This window comes from Ruditapes philippinarum, unplaced genomic scaffold (assembly GCF_026571515.1).
Source record: "Ruditapes philippinarum isolate M1 unplaced genomic scaffold, ASM2657151v2 ctg268_1_1_1_1, whole genome shotgun sequence".
In the NCBI taxonomy this organism is placed as follows: Eukaryota; Metazoa; Mollusca; class Bivalvia; order Venerida; family Veneridae; genus Ruditapes; species Ruditapes philippinarum.
Window position 1 is genome coordinate 312,105 of NW_026859070.1, and position 22,896 is coordinate 335,000.

The window sequence follows — 22,896 nt, forward strand, 5'->3', positions numbered from 1 at the left end:
ACTAAGAGTTCACAGAAAGACAATCACATCCGTTTCATATTTTGGCTCAATATTCCCTTCTTTTCATACTTTCACTTCCATTCCATTATATATCCACTTCTGGTTCATCATGTTTTGAAGTTTGATATGAATTTTTTCTCCCCGCCAATCGTGGATAATCATAATACACGATCTTGGTAAATCAAAGTTGTTAAAATATGTTCATACATTATTGTAACTATTTCTATTTCATTCTGTCCCATTTTGATTGTAGCCTTACCATAAATAATCAACAACTATTTTAAAATCATCTCCGATATGTTATACACCCTGAAACAAACAAGCAAAACTTCGTTATTTCAATACAAAGTATCCAAAACATGTTTTGTATATACCAAAATCTTATATTTCTGGTTAGCTACAGAATAAATAGTCTTATCAAAAGGAAAGAATTCAAGCAATGACTTGTACAAGAGTTACCATAATTGATATACAAGAGTTACCATAGTTATCAATTAAGTATAAATATACGATCAAAGAAAATGTCAAATTTCGAAACTATAGGAAACATTATAGTGAAGGTTACCTATAACGATTAAATGCACAGAGCTCAACTGACTAATAATGATGAAAAAGACACATAAATCATACCAAATATTCATCTATACTGCCTTCATCTTCTACACTTTCTGGCCTGGTTTCTTGGTAGGCCTCTACAGAACAATAGTATCGTACATCTCGATCCGTATCGGACTGTAATTTCTTGAAAGCCTCTTCTAATTCCTCCGGGCACGGGTGTCCACTGAAGTGACTGTAATCTGCAAGTAAAATCAATGTTTGTACTGAAAACTTACATTCTGGTCTAGTATGGTTAACTGTTGTATCCCCACAGCAGACATCTGTTTTGTCAAGTCTGCTTTAGAACAAATTGATGTTTATAAAACATCAAATGACGCAACGTCCATTTAATTATAGGCTTTGTCAGGCTTCGCGAAAGTTGCCGGACCGTCGGACATGTCCGGCAAAAATCAGGCCGGTCCGATATTTTTTTCGGAGTTCCGGACCTTATGTCCGGTACGAATACCAGGATATATCCAAGACTGATCAAGACCGAGTTTTCTCCCTTGAATAAAAAAAAATGTAAAACTAGTTTTGATTCGCCGTTTCATTATAAGTGTCCAATCAAATTCTAGATACATACGAATGTCAATAACCAAAATGTCAGTGTTACTACATTATTACGCTGGCGCTACGCCCGGCAAAAATCGTAAACTATCCAATGAAGAAAAAAAAAGCGAAACAAAAGGAATACGAGTCCAGGCGCCCGCCGAGAAAATTTGTGGGTAAATGGACAAATGGCCACTTTGATCACAGGCTTCGCGAAAGTTGCCGGACCGTCGGACATGTCCGGCAAAAATCAGGCCGGTCCGATATTTTTTTTCGGAGTTCCGGACCTTATGTCCGGTACGAATACCGGGATATATCCAAGACCGATCAAGACCGAGTTTTCTCCCTTGAATAAAAAAAATGTAAAACGAGTTTTGATTCGCCGTTTCATTATAAGTGTCCGATACATACGACTGTCAATAACCAAAATGTCGGTGTTACTACATCATTACGCTGGCGCTACGCCCGGCAAAAATCGTAAACTATCCAATGAAGAAAAAAAAAGCGAAACAAAAGGAAAACGAGTCCAGGCGCCCGCCGAGAAAATTTGTGGGTAAATGGAAAAATGGCCGCTTTGATCATGAATGTTTTGATTTCCAAACAGAGTCCATCCACAGTTGCTTGAAACAAACTATTTTAAGTTTTATATGGGCTATATACTATATATCTTTATATACATATATAGACTGGTTATGTAAAATATTTGAATATATGTGACTAGCGCCTGTGAGTCCATCAATCAGGATAAACTAATGTTTTATTTAAGGGAATAAAATTGTGTTACAAATCTTTAAAAGTTATTATGTCTTTAAAAAAAACACCAAGGTATTACCATATACATATATTCGGGGGAAAAATTCGGTCAGACAAAAGTTCTTTCGGTCAGACAAGAATTGAAAGTTTGTCTGACCGAATGTCAGGCAAATTTTTCAGCAGTTTCGCGAAGCCTGTGATCATGAATGTTTTGATTTCCAGACAGAGTGCATCAATCTGTATAAACTAATGTTTTATTTAAGGGAATAAAATTGTGTTGCAAATCTTTAAAAGTTGTTTTGTCTTTAAAAAAAACAACACAAAGGTATTACCATTACCGCGAGTTAAATGATGACATACTGTTTTCAAAATGGCCGACACACAGTCTACATCTGACAAATTAAAACTTACTTTGATTGAATATATTGTTGTTTCCTTGTGTCATATAGCAGAAAAATGACTAAATGATACAGTTTATGAAAGTTTTTGTCGTGTAAGATTATTGTTTGCCTTCTTTACTGTTTTAAAGTGTTAAGTATCGTGAACTAAGAGGAGCACAGTATACCATATACATATATTTGGGAAAAAAAATTCGGTCAGACAAAAGTTCTTTCGGTCAGACAAGAATTGAAAGTTTGTCTGACCGAATGTCAGGCAAATTTTTCAGCAGTTTCGCGAAGCCTGCTTTGTAAAAGTTTGTCAAATTAAAAAAGAACATTTCAATTTTAACATAAGTTCAGTAAATATATACAATATAATATACATAGAATATGAATCAACGTGATATTTCTCATTATTATTTTTTGATTACAGAGATGGCAAAATACAAACACAACAATGTAAAATGACGGTTAAAATAACCATAAAACCTACAGAAATATACAGAAGGAAGAAAGAGCATACCTTCATTCATCATATAGCAGGTCAACGACTTGGCAAGAGTTATGCGTACATTAGGAACACTATCATTGACCATATTAAGTAGACTAGGGAGGAAATCTTTGGCAAATTGAACAGCATCTACAGCCTGTTCTCGTACTATTGCTTGACACAACTGGGTAAATCTACAAAAGACAAAATTAACACATATTGGTAAATAATTCACAAACAATAGGTTTTACACAATGAAAGAACTTGACTACCTGTAAATATGTCAAAATCATATATATTGATATAAACGTTGTAGAAGTAAAGCTTTTAACTGAACTATTTTCCTATTTAACATAAAAAAATATTCAGTATTGTGTAAATTTGAAGAGACGTTGCATCAACTTGTCTTACAAATATCGCTTCTAGAAACCCATGTGTATAGCTGCCCCCCTTAACGAAATAATATATCAATATTACTATCTAAATTTTAGAAATGATGTTATATAGTCCAACTAAGAACCCCAGACTGCGCAACTTGTCAAGTTATGCTACAGTTTTGTAGCCAGTATCTATTTCAAAAGATCATGGTTTAAACTACTGCATATTGAAAACATTCTCCATGAAAAAATACCATCTTCTTTTCAATACATACTTATTTTTCTAGGAATGAGCAGTTACATTCAAAGTTTACTTACATTTGTCTACGCGCCCATTTTTGATCTCGGGCAAATCTAGCTATAAGTTGATTGACAAGGTACTGGACTAGTTTCCCATCTCCACATTCTACAATTCTCTTCAACATCACACTTACCTACAAAATACATCAACTTCCAAACCCAAAAAAACTGAAACTTAGTGAAATCTGACTGGAAGATTTTAAAATTTCCGCCCAAACCGTTTCTAGAAAATATTTAAAAAATTTCCCTTATAATTTTTATTTCCCCGTTTAGACCAAAACCTCCGCACATTTTCGTTTTAACCCTTTTTTTTATTTCACGTTTTTAGTCGAAAACTCCCCCCTAACAGGCTTTTCCTGGGGGTCAAACCCACCAGTAATTTTAACAAACTTCTTCCCCCAAAGGGGAATTTTTTACTTATCCCCCATGATTTCAAAATCAGTTTGAGAGACAAAAGGCCAAATAAACTCAATTCCAGGATAGTCCTGAAAATCAGTGCCGGTCGGGTTGTTACTGTTGAAAACTTTTACCCAAGGGGAATAATTTTAGTGTCAGGGGCTATCACTTTACGTATTCAACACTGTGTATCCACTGCAAAGGAACCAATCAATTATAACACATTAACAGGAAGTACTAAATATCATAACGTAACAATCTTGTATATTGATAATCTAGCCTCATCTAGCTGAATGACATACATTGGCCATACATGTTCCTCTGAAACATTTTTGAGGAATCTTCTACAAATTACAATGCAAGTTTAAGGTGTTCTGTTCAATTATCTTCAACTGTTGGGATCTTTTACAGAAGACAGGCCTGTACTTACTAAATGATATGCATCAGCCCTGACTTCCGACACCTTGTCTTCTGCAAGAGCAAGCCCCATAGGTAAAAGATAATCACTGACTTCTGAGGCTGAATATAACTCCGATATCAATACCAGTTGCCTATAAAAAAAAGTTTATCAAATAATGACATAATGACCATTATAGAGCAATGAAAGATCACTGTCCAAAATAGTTCAAAGTAGAAAATGACACTTTTTGAGCACGATTTGGAAAATCAAATCAAATTGTATATTTAAAATTAGATATTACTGGCATTAAAGCTGTCATATAAAGTAAAGAAATTTATCACAAATTCAGACGTATTCTCAAACAACTATAAATTGTCAAAAATCATATATTTCATCATAATTATCAAACAAGTTTTTGTTTGGTTTTATGGCGCAACAACACAGTTTAGGTCATGTGGCGCCTAAACAGGAAGAATGATTTTGGCTTATCTAGGGTTTTACAGCGTTTTCTTTGGTTTTACAGCATTTTTTTCCCTTCTTCTTCAAACAACTGTTCAGTAGATAGTTAAGTGCTTACTCAGCCAGTTCCAATCTGAATCTCCAGTTTCTACTGTTGTCTACATTCATAAAATCCTGAACTTTTAACAAGTATTGTCTTCTTACATCTGGATGCAACAGCTGCAAAACAAAAAGCTCAAATCATTTTACTTAACAAACAAGATCTTCAAGTGTTGGGGCAAGCACAATTTGTCATAAATGTTTGTTTTGGGTATAATACTGATTTTAACACATTTTAGGTCATATCCCCAGTGGACGGTATTTATTAGTATTAAGTAATTATCGATTTATTTCCAATAGTAAGACTACTTATCCCACATAATTTCTGTTAGTTTGATTGAGATACGTCACACTTACACCGTATAGGTCATATGGAAGACGTTCCAGCTTTGCTGGTGGAATCCTAACGGCTATAAAAATCAAGTTTCAGGTTTATGTCAAATATAATTACCCGTAGAAAGTCAGCAAGATGTCGCAGAATTCCAATTCTGACTTCGTCTAAGTCTTTGAGAAAACCATCAAACACTGGAACAAGATCTCGATGTGTAATATCTTCCCCTAGTATCACAGCTAATTCATGTATAGAAAAGGCCAGGGTTCTTCGCACCTTCCACTGAAAATAGGGAAACAAGAGTTGCAAATCATATCAAAGGTTGGTTTTTATGGGTCAATATTCACTTCCAAATTCAAACAGGAACTTTCTTACTTTACTAATGTAGAAAACGGTCCCAATTGTTCTTCCTTGCATTATTTCAGGCATGAACAGGCACACCTCATACAGTGTAACTTCCGAATTCCGGAACTTCTGAAATCCGGAAACTTCTAAAAACCGAACAATTGTTTCGGTCCCGTTTTTTTCCCTTCTATTTTCTATTAATAAAATACTTCTGAATTCCGGAACTTCTAAATTCTGAATTCCGGACGATATTTTCGTAAAATTAGAGTCAAATCAATGCAATTTTACCTCCAAAAACCGGAAATATCCAAAGGTGTGAAATACATTGTAAACCCTTCAGGAAGATTTAATCTCCCTATCGATTGTTTACTAATTAGCGGTGATCGTGTAATTTGACACGCGTTAAAATCACAAACTGTGAAATGGTATGTTTGAAGTGATGCGGTTAATCAAAGTAATTTACGGCGGTCAGTTAATTTGAAGTGTTTATTAGCGGATTAAATGACAATTAATTGGACAATGTATGCATCAAAAGTCTTTAGGGATTTTATTGCATTTGATGTAATAATTAATTAACTAGCACCGGACGACATGTAAGTTTATGCAATTAACAACATTTCTACAAACTGATAGAAATTCAAAAGCATTTGCAAGTAAGATAAAAATGTATTCTTTTCATTCACATCTTTATCTTGATTAAAAGACTATTATATATGCTATTACAGTAAAGGCCACTTCTTCCTTGACATTTAGTGATATTAAGTGGCTTAGTCTTGTCCGCATTATCATAAACCTCTGAATTCCGGAAACCTCTGAAATCCGAACTTTTTGACAAGTCCCATGGGTGTTCGGTTTTCGGAAGTTACACTGTATTAACTAGAACTGCCACTATCATGGCGTGAATACCCCCGCATACCACTTTGTCAGAATCAACAGTGGCCATTTAGAGCTCAAGGACAACCTCCCTGCCAAATCTGAGGTTACTAAGCCAGTGCATTGCTAAATTATGTATTCTACATGCTTCAAATGTGAAAATGTCAAAATCAATACACTGCGGACAGGCATTCTTTAGCAATTGAGAAGAAAAGCTTTTTTTGTCAAGGTCCCTGTGACCTTGACCTTTGACCCAGTGACCTCAAAATCAATAGGGGTCACCTTATGGTCATGATCAATATCCATGCCAAATATGAAGACTGTGGGTCAAAGGAATCTTAAGTTAATGGGTAGACAAACTTTTTGAAGTCAAAGTCCCTGTGACCTTGACCTTTGATCCAGTGACCTCAAAATCAAAAGGGGTCATCTACTAATCATGACTAACCTCCATTCAAAATATGAAGACTGTGGGTCAAAGGAATCTAAAGTTATTGGACAGACAAGCTTTTTATGGTCAAGGCCCCTGTGACCTTGACCTTTGACCTGGTGACCGCAAAGTCAATAGGGGTCATCTACTAATCATGACTAACCTCCATGCCAAATATGAAGACTGTGGGTCAAAGCAATCTTAAGTTATTGGGCAGACAAGCTTTTTTTTAGTCAAAGCCCCTGTGACCTTGACCTTTGACCTGGTGACCTCAAAATCAATAGGGGTAATCTACTAATCATGACTAACCTCCATGCCAAATATGAAGACTGTGGGTCAAAGGAATCTTAAGTTATTGAGTGGACAAGCTTTTTGAAGTCACAGCCCCTGTGACCTTGACCTTTGACCTGATGACCTCAAAGTCAATAGGGGTCATCTTCTAATCATGACTAACCTCCATGCCAAATATGAAGACTGTGGGTCAAAGGAATCTTAAGTTATTGAGTGGACAAGCTTTTTGAAGTCACGGCCCCTGTGACCTTGACCTTTGACCTGGTGACCTCAAAATCGATAGGGGTAATCTACTAATCATGACTAACCTCCATGCCAAATATGAAGACTGTAGGTCAAAGGAATCTTAAGTTATTGGGCGGACAAGCTTTTTGAAGTCAAGGCCCCTGTGACCTTGACCTTTGACCTGGTGACCTCAAAATCAATAGGGGTCATCTACTAATCATGACTAACCTCCATGCCAAATATGAAGACTAAGGGTCAAAGGAATCTTAAGTTATTGGGCGGACAAGAAAAAACCGACGGACGGACGGCCGGACGGACGGACAACCTGATTCCAGTATACCCCCCTTACAACTTTGTTGTGCGGGGGTATAATTAATAGACTTAAGTATGTAGTTCATTATAGATATATCTTCTACGGTTAAAAGCCTGTAAAGCCCTTATTAAAAGCGAAATAAATTTGTTAAAAATTGTGCGTTCAATTTGTATGATATACTCAACTACTTATTGAGGTAGATCTAGCTAGCAATTTTTTTAAAAACGATTATTTTCTTTCATTACATATATTCTGATAGAATCATTCTACTGACTACAGATATATAGTTTTACAGATTTATACCCATTTAAACTAGAACTGCCACTATCATGGCGTGAATACCCCCGCATACCACTTTGTCAGAATCAACAGTGGCCATTTAGAGCTCAAGGACAACCTCCCTGCCAAATCTGAGGTTACTAAGCCAGTGCATTGCTAAGTTATGTATTCTACATGCTTCAAATGTGAAAATGTCAAAATCAATACATTGCGGACAGGACATTCTTTAGCAATTGAGAAGAAAAGCTTTTTTTTGTCAAGGTCCCTGTGACCTTGACCTTTGACCCAGTGACCTCAAAATCAATAGGGGTCACCTTATAGTCATGATCAACATCCATGCCAAATATGAAGACTGTGGGTCAAAGGAATCTTAAGTTAATGGGTGGACAAACTTTTTGAAGTCAAAGTCCCTATGACCTTGACCTTTGATCCAGTGACCTCAAAATCAAAAGGGGTCATCTACTAATCATGATCAACATCCATGCCAATATAAAGACTGTGGGTCAAAGGAATCTAAAGTTATTGGGCAGACAAACTTTTTGAAGTCAAAGTCCCTGTGACCTTGACCTTTGACCTGGTGACCTCAAAAACAATAGGGGTCATCTACTAATCATGACTAACCTCCATTCCAAATATGAAGACTGTGGGTCAAAGGAATCTTAAGTTATTGGGCGGACAAGCTTTTTGAAGTCAAGGCCCCTGTGACCTTGACCTTTGACCTGGTGACCTCAAAATCAATAGGGGTCATCTACTAATCATGACTAACCTCCATGCCAAATATGAAGACTGTGGGTCAAAGGAATCTTAAGTTATAGGGCGGACAAGCTTTCTGAAGTCAAGGCCCCTGTGACCTTGACCTTTGACCTGGTGACCTCAAAGTCAATAGGGGTCATCTACTAATCATGACTAACCTCCATGCCAAATATGAAGACTGTGGGTCAAAGGAATCTTAAGTTATTGGGCGGACAAGCTTTTTGAAGTCAAGGCCCCTGTGACCTTGACCTTTGACCTAGTGACCTCAAAATCAATAGGGGTCATCTACTAATCATGACTAACCTCCATGCCAAATATGAAGACTAAGGGTCAAAGGAATCTTAAATTATTGGGCGGACAAGCTTTTTGAAGTCAAGGCCCCTGTGACCTTGACCTTTGACCTAGTGACCTCAAAATCAATAGGGGTCATCTACTTATCATGACTAACCTCCATGCCAAATATGAAGACTGTGGGTCAAAGGAATCTTAAGTTATTGGGCGGACAAGCTTTTTGAAGTCAAGGCCCCTGTGACCTTGACCTTTGACCTAGTGACCTCAAAATCAATAGGGGTCATCTACTAATCATGACTAACCTCCATGCCAAATATGAAGACTAAGGGTCAAAGGAATCTTAAGTTATTGGGCGGACAAGAAAAAACCGACGGACGGACGGCCGGACGGACAAGCTGATTCCAGTATACCCCCCTTACAACTTTGTTGTGCGGGGGTATAAATATAAAAACATAGCTTGAGCTCATGGCTTTATACGGCAAAGAAGAAGAACTTACTTGCATATCAGCAGCTAATGTTTCATATAAGTTTTTAATACAAGGCCAGTTTTCCCTGCCAAGTGTATAGGCCACTGCCGGCAGATTGTAGGCGCAATATTTGGTAATCTCAGTGTCCACAGTCTGTGCCCGCGACGGGTCTATCATCCCGAGGTAATTCTCTAGCAAACTTTGAGGTACAATGTCCTGTAATTTAATACATACACATATTTGATGTGTTTCACATTATACAAAACAATTGTGAGAAATTTTAATTTCTTTTCCAATATGAAATATTTTATTTGTCTACATTAGGGTCAGCAATAACTGGTTAGAACTTGTCCGTTTTAGCTGAAGCATCTCTTTACTTGTCCTTATGCTATTTATATTTTTAAAGTTAATTCTGAAAAAAATTCACTTGGTTGTTCAAGATATGGGACAACTTGGGATTATATATGGGCAAATGTTTTTGCTGCCCCTGTACATTACAGGCACTTTCATCGGCTTGTTATAACAATTTTATTGGTATTATAAAAGTATCATTTATTCTGTATCAAAACTCTTAACTTTATCCTGATAACTCCAAACACCATAGAAGGTCAGGTATGCAAAATGTTGTCAGGAACTGTATACACTTGTAAAACTGTCTGATCAATTTTAGAAAGTTTTGGTGGGTTTTAACCCATAACCTGCTGGAACCAAAAGTGATCAGCCTTTGCCACCAGTACAGCCTGCACATCCATGACCAGGCTCTATACTGTTGGCAACTCAATTTTTGTATTTTGACATTGAAATCCCTTGAACTTTGAATAGACTGTTTCAAATTCAAAGCTGGACAGATCCATTATAGAAATATAGCAGGTTATGGCTTAGGCCTAAAAAAAAAAATTGATGTGTTTCTGGTGGCGAGGCGAAAAAAAGGAGGGTCGGTAGGTCAGATACGGATTATATGGACTTTAAATTATATTCTATAGCATATAAAAGTACTTAAAAATGTTAGACTACCAAACCTAGTCTTCAATCTTATATTTTGAAATAAATTTTACCAATGGCATGACTCGACTTTCGTTTTCATTTTTTTTATTCTTTATACCGAACAACTGGCTTCAATTTTAATATTATCACTCTTAAAATGACCATGCACGTCCGAAAAATGTTTTGAGCTGTTTTGCTGTGGTCTATTAATTTGATTTCCTGTTTTGCCAAACTATGATTGTATTTTTAAAGAAAATCGCCAGCAGTGACACTTCGGCTGCTTGTTGTGCCGCCATATTAGCCGGTGCGCGTTAATACGTAATTGGAACACGAATCGTCTGTGCCTCACATCGTTGTCGACTCGCAATACTAAAACCAGTCTTCGGTACGGTCGCCATTTTTTTTTTGTACATCGATAAAAAACTTTGGGTCGGCGCTAAAAAATAGGGTCGGTCGGGCCACCGGAAACACAACATTTTTTTTTTAGGCCTTAAATGACATTTCATCATAATTTTTTTAAGGTGTGGGTGCAAAATTGTAAATAATGTACATTGTAGTTTCTGCTCTGTATGGCAGTTGTGTAACTTCAGTTTGATAAGTGGACGCTGATGTGAGCTCTACAACCGGTCCAGCAAGTGCTATAAATATTCTGGCCCATATCCTGCAGCCAGCATTAATTAACTTATATATTGTTTCTTTAAAATAACTTACGGTAAAAATCTACTTCTAGCTAAAGCTACAATTCAACAGTAATCCCCCACCCTCCTTGTTTTCAAATGGCATAGTGTCCATAATCCCATTATAAAACTTCATAATTTAGATATTAATCTTATCCCCCCCCCCCAAATTTCCTAATCTGACGAAGCCTTAGTTTCAAAAGAAGAGGAAGATAATCACCGTGAAAGGGAGCAGTTCAACTTTTTAGCTATACACACATCATTTCAACTATTTACTATTACTACAGCTAATGTACTTAATCTATTATAGTGTTAGATGAATGTTAAATAAAATCACAAATTTCTAGCCAAAATACAGATAAAAAGATGAGAAATATTCATTTTAGACTATTTTTCCAATATTATCACTGAAAGATATTCACAATGGAAAAAAACGCTTCTCCAATTTCATAAATTCCTTTTGGGTTTCATCACTTTATTCGTTTCCAGAAGTACACTCAAAATGCTACAAAATAGTCTTTGCTTGACAGTTGACACTGCCCCACTAAAGGAAATTTCACACCACTATAAAAGGGAACTTATAATGCGAGCATTCAAATCAAAATACCTCCAGTTTTATTAACATACAAATATTCAAAATCTATATTCAACTGAATCTTTAAGGTGACAACGGAGTCAATTATCACTGAAAATACCTAAAATGAGATTTTTTGCTTAGTATATTTATCAACCTTTTCTGAACACATTCGAGATTTAATTTTAGAAGCAGTTAGTCCAAAAAAAGTGTTTTTAAACGTTTTAAAACGGTACATGTACTATTTTTATCTGCTATCGCGTAACCTGTCAATTATCGATAACGCTCCGCCCCCTGTTGAGGCATCAATGAGGGAAATCGGTAGTTCCATATATGCGTGAATTACCGGTCCATACTGGTCCATACTACTCGTAATTCATGTATCGTACAAATACCGTACATCTTTTATGAATATCGTCTACCTTTTACCTTCTAGCCTTTTTTATAAAATAAGAAATTGTCGGCCAATGTACGTAACATAATGTATGAAACATAAATAATTAAGCATAGCGACAAATCGCACGACCACGGGGTTGATTAAAAATATAGTTGCTAAAATATCCATAATGTGTGAAAATAATTTGTCTGTCCCGTTAATCTGATAGATATTACATTGAGTTTATGGACTTTTTTACGGATTCAAGGGCTTGCTTTACATTCAACCTCGTTTTCTAACAATGTCAAGTAAAACAACAACAAAAACAGACAACATTTTTTATGTGAACGCCTATATGACTTGTGGTAAGGTCTCCCTGACAAATTTCTAAACCATTTTAGGTTGTCTAAGGATGATTATTTCTCTATGAATCAATAAAAAAAGATAATAAAATAAACTAGACCTATCACTGAAGGTGATTAATACCCCCACCAGCAACTTTTTGAAAAAAAAGTAGTCTGAAGAAAAATTTGAACACAAACTATCAACTGTGTACAAAGAAATATTTCAATTAATTGTAATCGCAACTGGGGTCTCGAAATAAGCTTGCTATACACCAAGTTTGATTACAATATCTCATTCCTAACTCTAGTTATTGTCCGGAAACCATTTTTCTATTTTTAGTAACACTGTAACGGTGACCTTGACCCTAGGGGGTCCAAATGCAATACCAACCCAGGTCTTCATATAAGCTTCCTATACACCAAGTTTGATAACAATATCTCATTCCTGACTCTAATAATTGTCCGAAAACCATTTTTCTATTTTTCTAAACGGTGTCCTTGACCTTGACCCAAGGGGGCCCAAATGCAATACCAACCAAGGTCTTCATATAAGCCTGCTATACACCAAGTTTGATAACAATATCTCATTCCTAACTCTAGTTATTGTCTGGAAACCATTTTTCTATTTTTCTTAACGGTGACCTTGACCTTGACCCCAGGGGGCCCAAATGCAATACCAACCCAGGTCTTCATATTAGCTTGCTATACACCAAGTTTGATTACAATATCTCATTCTAAGGTCAAGTTATTGTCTGGAAACCATTTTTCTATTTTTCGTAACGGTGACCTTGACCCCAGGGGGCCCAAATGCAATACCAACCAAGGTCTTCATATAAGCTTGCTATACGCCAAGTTTGATAACAATATCTCATTCCTAACTGTAGTTATTGTCCGGAAACCATTTTTCTATTTTTAGTAACAGTGACCTTGACCCCAGGGAGTCCGAATGCAATACCAACCAAGGTCTTCATATAAGCTTGCTATACACCAAGTTTGATTACAGTATCTCATTCCTAAGACAAGTTATTGTCCAAAAACCATTTTTTCTATTTTTAGTAACGGTGACCTTGACCTTGACCCCAGGGGGTCCAAATGCAATACCAACCAAGGTCTTCATATAAGCTTGCTATACACCAAATTTGATAACAGTATCTCATTCCTAAGTCAAGTTATTGTCCAAAAACCATTTTTCTATTTTTAGTAACGGTGACCTTGACCTTGACCCCAGGGGGCCCAAATGCAATACCAACCCAGGTCTTCATATAATATTGCTATACGCCAAGTTTGATAACAATATCTCATTCCTAACTCTAGTCATTGTCCGGAAACCATTTTTCTATTTTTAGTAACAGTGACCTTGACCTTGACCCCAGGGGGTCCATATGCAATACCAACCAGAGTTTCCACATAAGGTTGCTATATACCAAGTTTGATTACAATACCTCATTCCAAACTCTAGTTATCGTCCGGAAACCATGATGTGGACCAACCGACGGACGGACCGACCGACCAACCGACCGACCGACCGACAAGCTGACTCCTATATACCCCCCCTAAACTTCGTTTGTGGGGGTATAATTATCAGTGAATGCTTTGAATAAATTGTTCGCTAGTAAATCGAACACAGTACTAATAAACCTGGGAGAAAGTTTGGAATTTATTGTATATCCCAGTAGAAACTGGATCTCTATGCCGTGCATAGATGATTTTCATGATAATAGAAGTCAAGAAGGTCAGATCATAATGATCGAGTGATACCTTTTATTTCTATTAAAATATGTGAAGCATTTATATCAATTTGGAGGAAAAAATATATAAAATCCCGTTCTTATTTGTACATCTACCATGGACTTTAAAATACTGTCAGAAGCTCAGTTTTTTTGTTATTTTAATTTATATTTTAACGGAATTTCATACACGAGTACACAGATAGAGTGACACTGGTATAATATAATAATAATGCTGATGATAATAATAATAAACTTCAAATGTGAAACAATTAAATACCCCGCTAGCGGTGCACAAATACGTCCCATTCCCCCCCCCCCCCCACCGAGTGCCTCAAATTTTACCGAAAGTCACGTGATATGTGCAACCGATACCAGACTAACGGTAAATCACGTTAAGATGTGAAGAAATTTCTGTTATAAACTGATATTAATCAGCAACTTTTTAATTGGTCAGATGTCACTGGGTCATAAAATGTTGTTAGTGTATGTTACCGCAACTTGTGACCCTCTCTGGTGCGATATTTGTGTATTATGTAATTATTTAGCGTGAAACGTAGGGGTCCGAGAGAGAACAGCCAATTTATGACACTTCGTTTGATGCGGATCGGACTAACTTTGAATCGGCATAACTTTTTTAATAATCAAGCAATTAACATGCGGTTTAAAGCACATGAAAGGGAATTCATTTACGGAGGGAACCGTGTCAGGGATTTTTGTTTGCTCAATCAGCGACTTAATTATCTTTAATTACGTAATATGTATGGTGAAAAAAGTCGCATAAAATGTTTGCCGTTACGTAATATTTTTTTGAGAAAAGATAGACAAAATTTGAGACACGGTTCCCCAGATATTATAAGTATGTTTATTTTCCAAAAGTTTGATGACAAAAAAATAAAAAATGACTTTGATATGGCGATTTAAAATTTTAGGATTTTTATTAAAAATCAATCATTTACAAAGACATTTTTTTCAAATATGTTATTTTTTATGATGATCAACGACATTTAATGCACAAAGATTAAATAAATAACAATTATTACTAAAATAAGTTGGTTTAAATGACATTTATGTGATTACCACGGAAAGTGTCTGTTGTCACCTTAAATGTTTTTCTCAAAATATAACCAAAAATTCAACCATGTTAAGGCAATTTTCTACATATTATGGCAAGTTAAGGGTATATATGTAAAACTTGCCTTGGACCAGGCTTGATCATAGTTTGTTGTGTTTTAAATAAACTGAACAACCATCTTTATTTAAGATTTCATAAAAAATTAACACATAGCTGGAGGTATGCTGTTTAAATGATTGTTTCATGGGTGCAAATTCAAAATGACAAAAAACCTTGAATTAGGCATTATTTCAATTGGATTTATACAAAGTGCTTTCAAAAATAGAACCCCAATCCAAGAACTTCAGATAAATGCCTGAAACCTTGCATATAAGCATTATTCATGTCTTCGGCATGCGACTGTCACACAGTGTCCCAAATACTGACCTGCTGTTGAGCAAGTGTTGCGTCATCAAGCATCAGCGAGTCCCTGAGTGCCGTCGGTGACATGGAGGAGAAATCACTGTCCATGTAGGAAATGGGGCCAGCCCCGCTAAGATCTGCAAGAGGCAATAACGACAGCAGTAGATTACTGTCTATTTGGTCTAGGTTAAAATCTGCAATAAACAAACCAGGGACGAATGGTTAGTATACACCACGCATGGTGTGAAGACTTTGCCAGAGATGTTAGCTACAAGTTTACAACATTTCACAAAAGCATGCATGCAAATGAAAGCTGACCTGATCCAAGGCAATCAAAATCCCAAGTTCATGAATGCAGTTACCATGAGAATTGTTGGTCTAACTACATCTCCCTGTAACAATATATTGGAAGCAAATGCCTTGTTACTGACCTCTAACCTCAGATTTAAACCCTCAGAAATGTAAATTAATGCCAGTGACATAATTTCAAGCAGTTTACTTTTTCAACTTTAAACTCCATGTCATATATTATTTTAATATAAAAAACATCCAGGCAATGTAAAAGCCAACAAAGTTTTCAGGCTTGTAAAATATAGAATTTCATCTGGCATATTAGGAAAAATTAACTGGTGGATTAATTACATGCATTTTTTTTTTATCTTTTAAAGGACTAACATCTCTGTATCACACCTAAAGTGCAGTATTAGATCACCAGAGGGCGGTGCAGCGATTTCAACCTGGTTTTTTTTTTTTATATATTTCATTCATCCTTTGTTAAAATTCAGAAGTATTAATACTTTATTCAGAATGCTATTAGAAGGTAGGAAGGAAGTTTGTATATTATATAGGATAAAAATAAAACTCTTTGTTTCAGAATGTAATAAATAAGGCTTTTCCGGCATAAAGAATATTTTGGGTTTCTCCGTCTAATACAAACAAGCTTTTACAGTTATAACTCTTGACAATAAATGCAACAGGCCGACATTTATTGTGAATGTGAAGTTGTAACAGTAAAGTTTGTTTGTATTGGAAAAAACCCGAATTTCAGTGTTCAGGATATCACCTATTATCTACTATGTTAATAGGAGTCTCTACAAAGATAAAAGTTGTTAAGAAAAGAAAAAGGACAAATCTTTCAAATATTCTTTATCAGAAACAATATGGTTAGTTGACTGTTGAAACCGCCGGTGTGCAAGTTTCGTTCCCACAACAAATTTGTTCCCAGCCATGTCCCATGGAAGACGGATATTGTTTCAGAAATCAGAATACAGGGGATATGTTGGAAACGTGACATCACCACAACAAATTATATGCACACACACACATATATATTATCCAATGGACATAACACAATTTCTCCAATCACAAAGCACCTTACTTCTTAAACAGTTTTTATCAAATTAACTTTGATATGAAATATCAGTTCCCTGCCAGAAGTGCAGTTTTTCAAATATCTTTCTAAATTTGACACCATTCTTGTGTTCTCTAAAGATTTGGTCAACTATTAGAATTCAGAAGGCAAGACTTCATAATTTTTACTCAATTTTCAATGTGGAGTGATTGCGTTATACCACAAAAAGATTCTGTTAAAATGTTAGTATCTATATATTTACTATGATTTAAATAAAATTTTATTCTGATACAGTATCATTATTATATTAAAACAATTGCATATGATAAAAAACATTGTTTAATTAATTTAATATTTTATATACTGAAACAAAAGACATAATACAAACTATAACTGTATTTAACAAAGAATACATTTACAAACTTGAAACACATCTATTATAATTAAATTTTTTCTTCATTATATTCCAAACAAAATTTGAAAATGTTTCAATTTAAAGTTACAAATAATTAATACTTAAGATGCATCTAAGACAATATAGAGAACACAAAGGTTAAAAATTTAACTATGAATTGAAGAGTTAAGACATTTTGCTAAAAGATAAAACCATCTGTAAATACCTTGTACAACACCATCTATCACAGTCATCGTAGTCTCTCCCTGACCGGTACCCTGCAAATTGTGCTCCATAGCACCCGACGAGCCATACATCACAGATGTTACCTTATTATCACAGACTGTTAAATCATTCAGACTATCAGACAAGCCTAGAGTCAAACCGTTCGTACTATCGTACACATTCACCGTATCACTCGTTGAATAATGGTTCAACATTACAGGTTCACTGCTTGATTTAGGCTCCGTTAACAAGGCTGGATCTACATCTACCTGAGGTATCGGAGTTCGCCAATACTGGAAAGTATCAAAATCACTAGAACTATCTAAATGTATATGTGCAGGCTCGGGTTCTGTAACTGTTGATTCAGACTCGTCTGATCTAGTTACAGTACTGTCACTTGATTCTTCAGAACTTTCACATGGAATTCGTATTTCATCAACAACTTTTGGTGATTCTACAGTACTTCCTACAACATTATCTTCGCTTTTACTTGATTCGATACTAGCATTATTATGATTAGAATTATCTTCTACCGAACTACTGTCTTCTGTTGTTGATACACTTATTCTTTCAGGTTGTTTTTCACTATCTGGTTCTACAGGACTTTCTGTATTTATTTCCGCATAAAATTCCGCCCGCTTTTCTTCAACAGACTTTCCGAGGTCTGTATGAATCATCTGATCGTCGGAGCTTTCGGTTTGACCCGACTCACTTTCTTCAGCCATCTGCATGTTCACAGGTACCTCTTTCTCACTGTCTTCGGCAGTGTCCATGTCCACTGGTAAAAGATTAGCAGTTATATCACAGTCTTGGCTAGGTTGAGACGAGGTGTTTGAGACATTGGCAGGTATTACGTCTGGTAGTGTCTTGCTATTATCACAGTCTAAGATCTCAGAAACCACAGCATCACCTTCCATCTCCTCCTTCGATGCCTAGTAATTCAAGTTAAAAATTCTGAATTCATAATACAACAGTGCGGCAATTGTAGAAATTGTGGAAAGTTTTTTCAACTATCCAAATTTTATAATTCCATTACTCTTATCTTGCTGCAACCAATATTGATTACCTTTTTCCACCCATCTGTGCAGGCAATTTAGGCTTTGTTCTGTTAGAGAGTTAAATTTTTTCATCTTAATCTCCATGAAATAAATGAACAATTCAAGAAAGAAATACAGCACTGAGCAGGTTTAATTTCAATAAATTCAATAGGTAACAAATGGGTAATCTACAGATATTAAAGCAACTATATTATGCACAAATAGTTAAGATAAGATTGTGAAGACTACATTATTTTGACCAGAATAAACCTGCATCAAGGTCTCAATCTTCTTCCATACAATGCACATACCTTTCTTTAATTTCTTCAGGCTTAAAAACTAGCATACCATCTTCGTCTACATACATTCCTGTAAGATCGGCATCTGCGAAAGTTGATATAAATGGACCAAGCTGCTGGAAAGCTGCCATTCTTACCTGTTGAAACAAAAACAAACAAACTCATTCCAACCATTTTTCGTAACTATTTCTGCCATTCAATTCATTTAATTAACCTTCCCTAATGGTCATTTGCTTATGACAAAACTAAACAACTATATCGAACCTAGATGTCCTCCAACTACATTGGTTCCTTTCTGGTCTGACATGGGATAACATATCTCAGGCAAAACTACCGAAGGCAGCAAAACAGTTGTACCCCAAATGAGATATACAATCAATAGGCACAAAGAAATATGCACTGAGAAATCAACGAGAACTCACCCATCTAGATTGATCACAGAGAAGATTAACAAACAATGCAGCTAATTCTGCTTTCCGTACTTCTGGAGAACATGTACATGAGACAGCCATGAAACACTCAGCACAAGCTTTCCGCACACCCCAGACACCATCTTCACACAGGAAGTAAAACTTTGGTAACTGGAAAATAATACATTTTACTTACGATATGCCATCAATGCAAGTTATTTTCAAGAGCTTTGTCTTTCATGTATCATTAAGGAATAACTAATTGAAATTTGCTTTCCTGGTAGTTTTTAATACCATTATAACACCTTTTTTTGGTCATTGGGAGCGAAGAAATTGTCCTTATTGCCCAGGCTGTCTGAAAGCCTGTACAGACAAGAGGAAATTTTTAAGAATTACTATATAAATATCATATGGAAAAGTTATGGAATACTTCAGACAAGAATTTACAAGTTAGTCTTATCCGATTTTGCCAGCCCTGGTTATATCTCGGCAGACGGACTACAAGCTTCTCTCCCTTCTTTTTGGGTTTTATCAGACCAACACAGTATAGGTCATATGTCTACTTTCAAGCTTTACTGGTGGAGGAAGATCCATATTTTAGGCATATACGAGCAGCGGAGTAGAACCACTGACATTCCGTTAGTTTTCTCACATGACAGAATCCGAAGAGGCTTAAATCTAAAACGGTGTGAGGCAAGTGTTTTGAGGCACGATGTACATATTTATTTCATTTATTCAAAATAATCCTTCTTACCAATTTTTGCTCCGCACTAGTTTGACTAACAACTGAACAAAAGTCACCAAAGTTTGCCGCACAGACCTGGAATAATCATATAAACTTGACGGAATGGAACAAACAACATATAACAATAAAGTCAATTAAATTTATCTCAAAATAAATTAAATGACTGATAATTTAAAATCCATGTATGTCAATCAAACTATGATAAAAATCTTAAACTCAACAGGCCTCAACTCAGTTGAATTCCACACAAAGTAGGTCATGTAGGCATAAAGAGTGGGCCGGTTATAAATGCACATTTAGTTAACACTATATAACTATACAGGCTATCTTGTACCCTTTAATTCTACAACACAGACTTTTTGTTGTTTATATTGCCCTATCTTCTAAATTGACCATGTAGAAACATACCTTTCTAACATGAAACAAGGGGTCTGTACACATTTCACAGAATCTGTTAAGGAACACTCTGTCTGTCATCTCCTTCCCTAGTAAAGGTGCCATCTTGCTCATCAACTGTAATATCAAGATATTAATATAAATTAATTGTTCTAACACTGTAACATCAAATCTTACTATACCTGTTAAACAAAGGATTAACATGGTAAATTCAATACAATCAATATTATATATAGAAATCCTGTAGTTGCTTTGAGAGCTGATATTTTGTCCGGCAGATAACGGATGACCAAATGTAGCAAAGTAATTGACCCTGTGTAGATACCAAATATTGTTGGGTACGTTGTTGTGTAGATCCAAGGTTGTCATGAACGATTTGAGAATATTGCTGTCATCAAAGCTGGCTGTGATATGACCTAATTTACATTTCACAGACACTTTGACGCCAACACTTATCCCAATTTCTGTCCACTGCATAACTCCCTTACTTCTTTATGCCATATATTTTCCATGTATCAATTATTTGCTTCAAAGGTAATCATAGAGGATTCAGTACTTCTGTCCAATACATGACACGAACATTGCCATAGATGACATCCAAAACAGAACGCTAATATTGCCGGTATCCTGTGCCATATACATATACTACTTATTATTGCTGACTAACAGATTGCCCCAAGCTCATCAAAGCTGGCTGTGATACGATAATAACACTACACATCAAAGCCACTTAGATGCCTCGTTGACAATGTATCCCCTCCACTGCTGCATACAAAATCTTAAATCCTGAAACCAGCTGAATGGCCTCAAATCTGCTGTAGATTAGGACATTTAAAGACTGTTGTGAATGTCCATTCCAAATAGTATAAATCTATTTTTTCTCCCTCCATACTTTCCTTCCACTGCCAAAAAATCTTCCATCATGTGTGTAAATAAATAGGATCAAAATAGATGCATGTAAATGGTTCTGGGCTCATCAAAGCTGGCTGTGATATGGGTATATATCATCAGCATTTCACAGCCACTCTGCGAGCCCAGTGTCCATTTTTTCTCCTGTACAGTGTCCATCTTTTCTCCTGTAATTTCAGAATCATGGGACTGTGTCTTTGCATCAAATACAACAATCTTTAAAGCTTAGTAACAGCTTATAAACAAACTTGAGGCTGGGGTGTTTTTCCATATATACAAAGGACTGCATGTTACAGATTATGAAAGCTCATCAAAGCTGGCTGTGATAGGAATTGTTTACAACATATCACAGTCATTTTGATGGCTTTAACAATCAAATTCAACTGGCGTTATTTCCAACTCAAGACACTGTTTCTCATGCCTGACTGTGTAATCATTGTAATTTTTCGTCTACCTGCCTTTGTTAATTCAAATCTTGAATCGGTGCAATACGATGCTGATTTTCAAAAGATTTCTCCTATTCATCATTTCTAGTGTTTTGAACTGTGTTGGGCGTTGTATTTGGCTTACTGTGATTGGTGTAAAATACGATCATACTACTGATCCAAGCAGGCTGTGATATAGGGAAATCAATATATAACAACCACTTGGCCAGTAGCAGGACTTTTTTTTCTCTTTTCCTCAGTTAATTCCATGTTGTCTCATCTGACAAAGGTCCTATTAGATCATTAATCACACCAATTTTCTTCATAAATATAACACATCCGATCAAATTTAAGCCTTTTCACCATGAGATACCTCTGCAACTATACTTAAAGTAGCTGGCCCTACAACACTGCAAAAGACAGGTTAGCAAGGTGATAAACTACAAACATCTCACTACCCATGTCTTTCACAGCATAAATAAGGATCTTTAATAAACATCACCTCCAAAGATTATTCTTGAATCCTCGACTCCATCAGTAAATATTTTAGAAAACATTCCCAACACATCAAATTTTCGATCCCTTTGAGACCATACTTTGTTCTTCATACTTTTTTGCCTTTCCTTACTATGCAAATTTGAAAATCACTCTTCAAAAATTATTTAGTTCCATAATTCTTCCAATTACTTTATTATCTTTCCCATGAAGTGTATTTCTTACAATGGTTTTGCAATTCTTCCAATTTTGCAATCCTTACTCCAAAATTATAAAATACATCTTTCAATCCAATGTACAAGAAAGTTTGGTTATCTCTTCCAAATTCTGTAATCCTTATTCCCATATTGTTACATCAAGCAATCCAATGTACAAGATAGTTTTGGTAATTTCTTTCAAATTCTGAACTCCTTATTCCCATATAGTTATGTCATAAGCAATCCAGTGTACAAGATAGTTTTGCAATTTCTTCCAAATTCTGTAATCCTTATTCCCATATTAATTTTATGACAACTTGCAATGTACAAGTCATGCTCATCAAAGATGGTTCTGTATTACTTCCATTACTCAGACTGCAATCCCTCCAAATCTGTAATTCCTCTCCTTTTTTCTGTATGTCTTACACACTGCTCACATTTTGCAATGCCACTGTAAAC

At 35.8% G+C, this 22,896-nt stretch overlaps 1 protein-coding gene across 1 annotated transcript in view; it reads right to left on the minus strand.

Moving 5' to 3' along the window:
- Window positions 1-236: 236 nt before the first annotated feature.
- LOC132755071 (serine/threonine-protein phosphatase 4 regulatory subunit 1-like) overlaps window positions 237-22,896 on the minus strand; it is a 42,709-nt gene continuing 20,049 nt past the window's right edge. Inside the window, 15 exon segments of the mRNA XM_060745863.1 lie at window positions 237-309; window positions 631-797; window positions 2,803-2,963; window positions 3,465-3,580; window positions 4,273-4,393; window positions 4,820-4,920; window positions 5,252-5,413; window positions 9,426-9,611; window positions 15,579-15,748; window positions 17,526-18,441; window positions 18,444-18,456; window positions 18,873-18,997; window positions 19,283-19,441; window positions 20,025-20,090; window positions 20,424-20,528. Of these exon segments, the coding sequence (XP_060601846.1) occupies window positions 301-309; window positions 631-797; window positions 2,803-2,963; window positions 3,465-3,580; window positions 4,273-4,393; window positions 4,820-4,920; window positions 5,252-5,413; window positions 9,426-9,611; window positions 15,579-15,748; window positions 17,526-18,441; window positions 18,444-18,456; window positions 18,873-18,997; window positions 19,283-19,441; window positions 20,025-20,090; window positions 20,424-20,528 (2,577 nt within the window). The 3' untranslated portion in view covers window positions 237-300.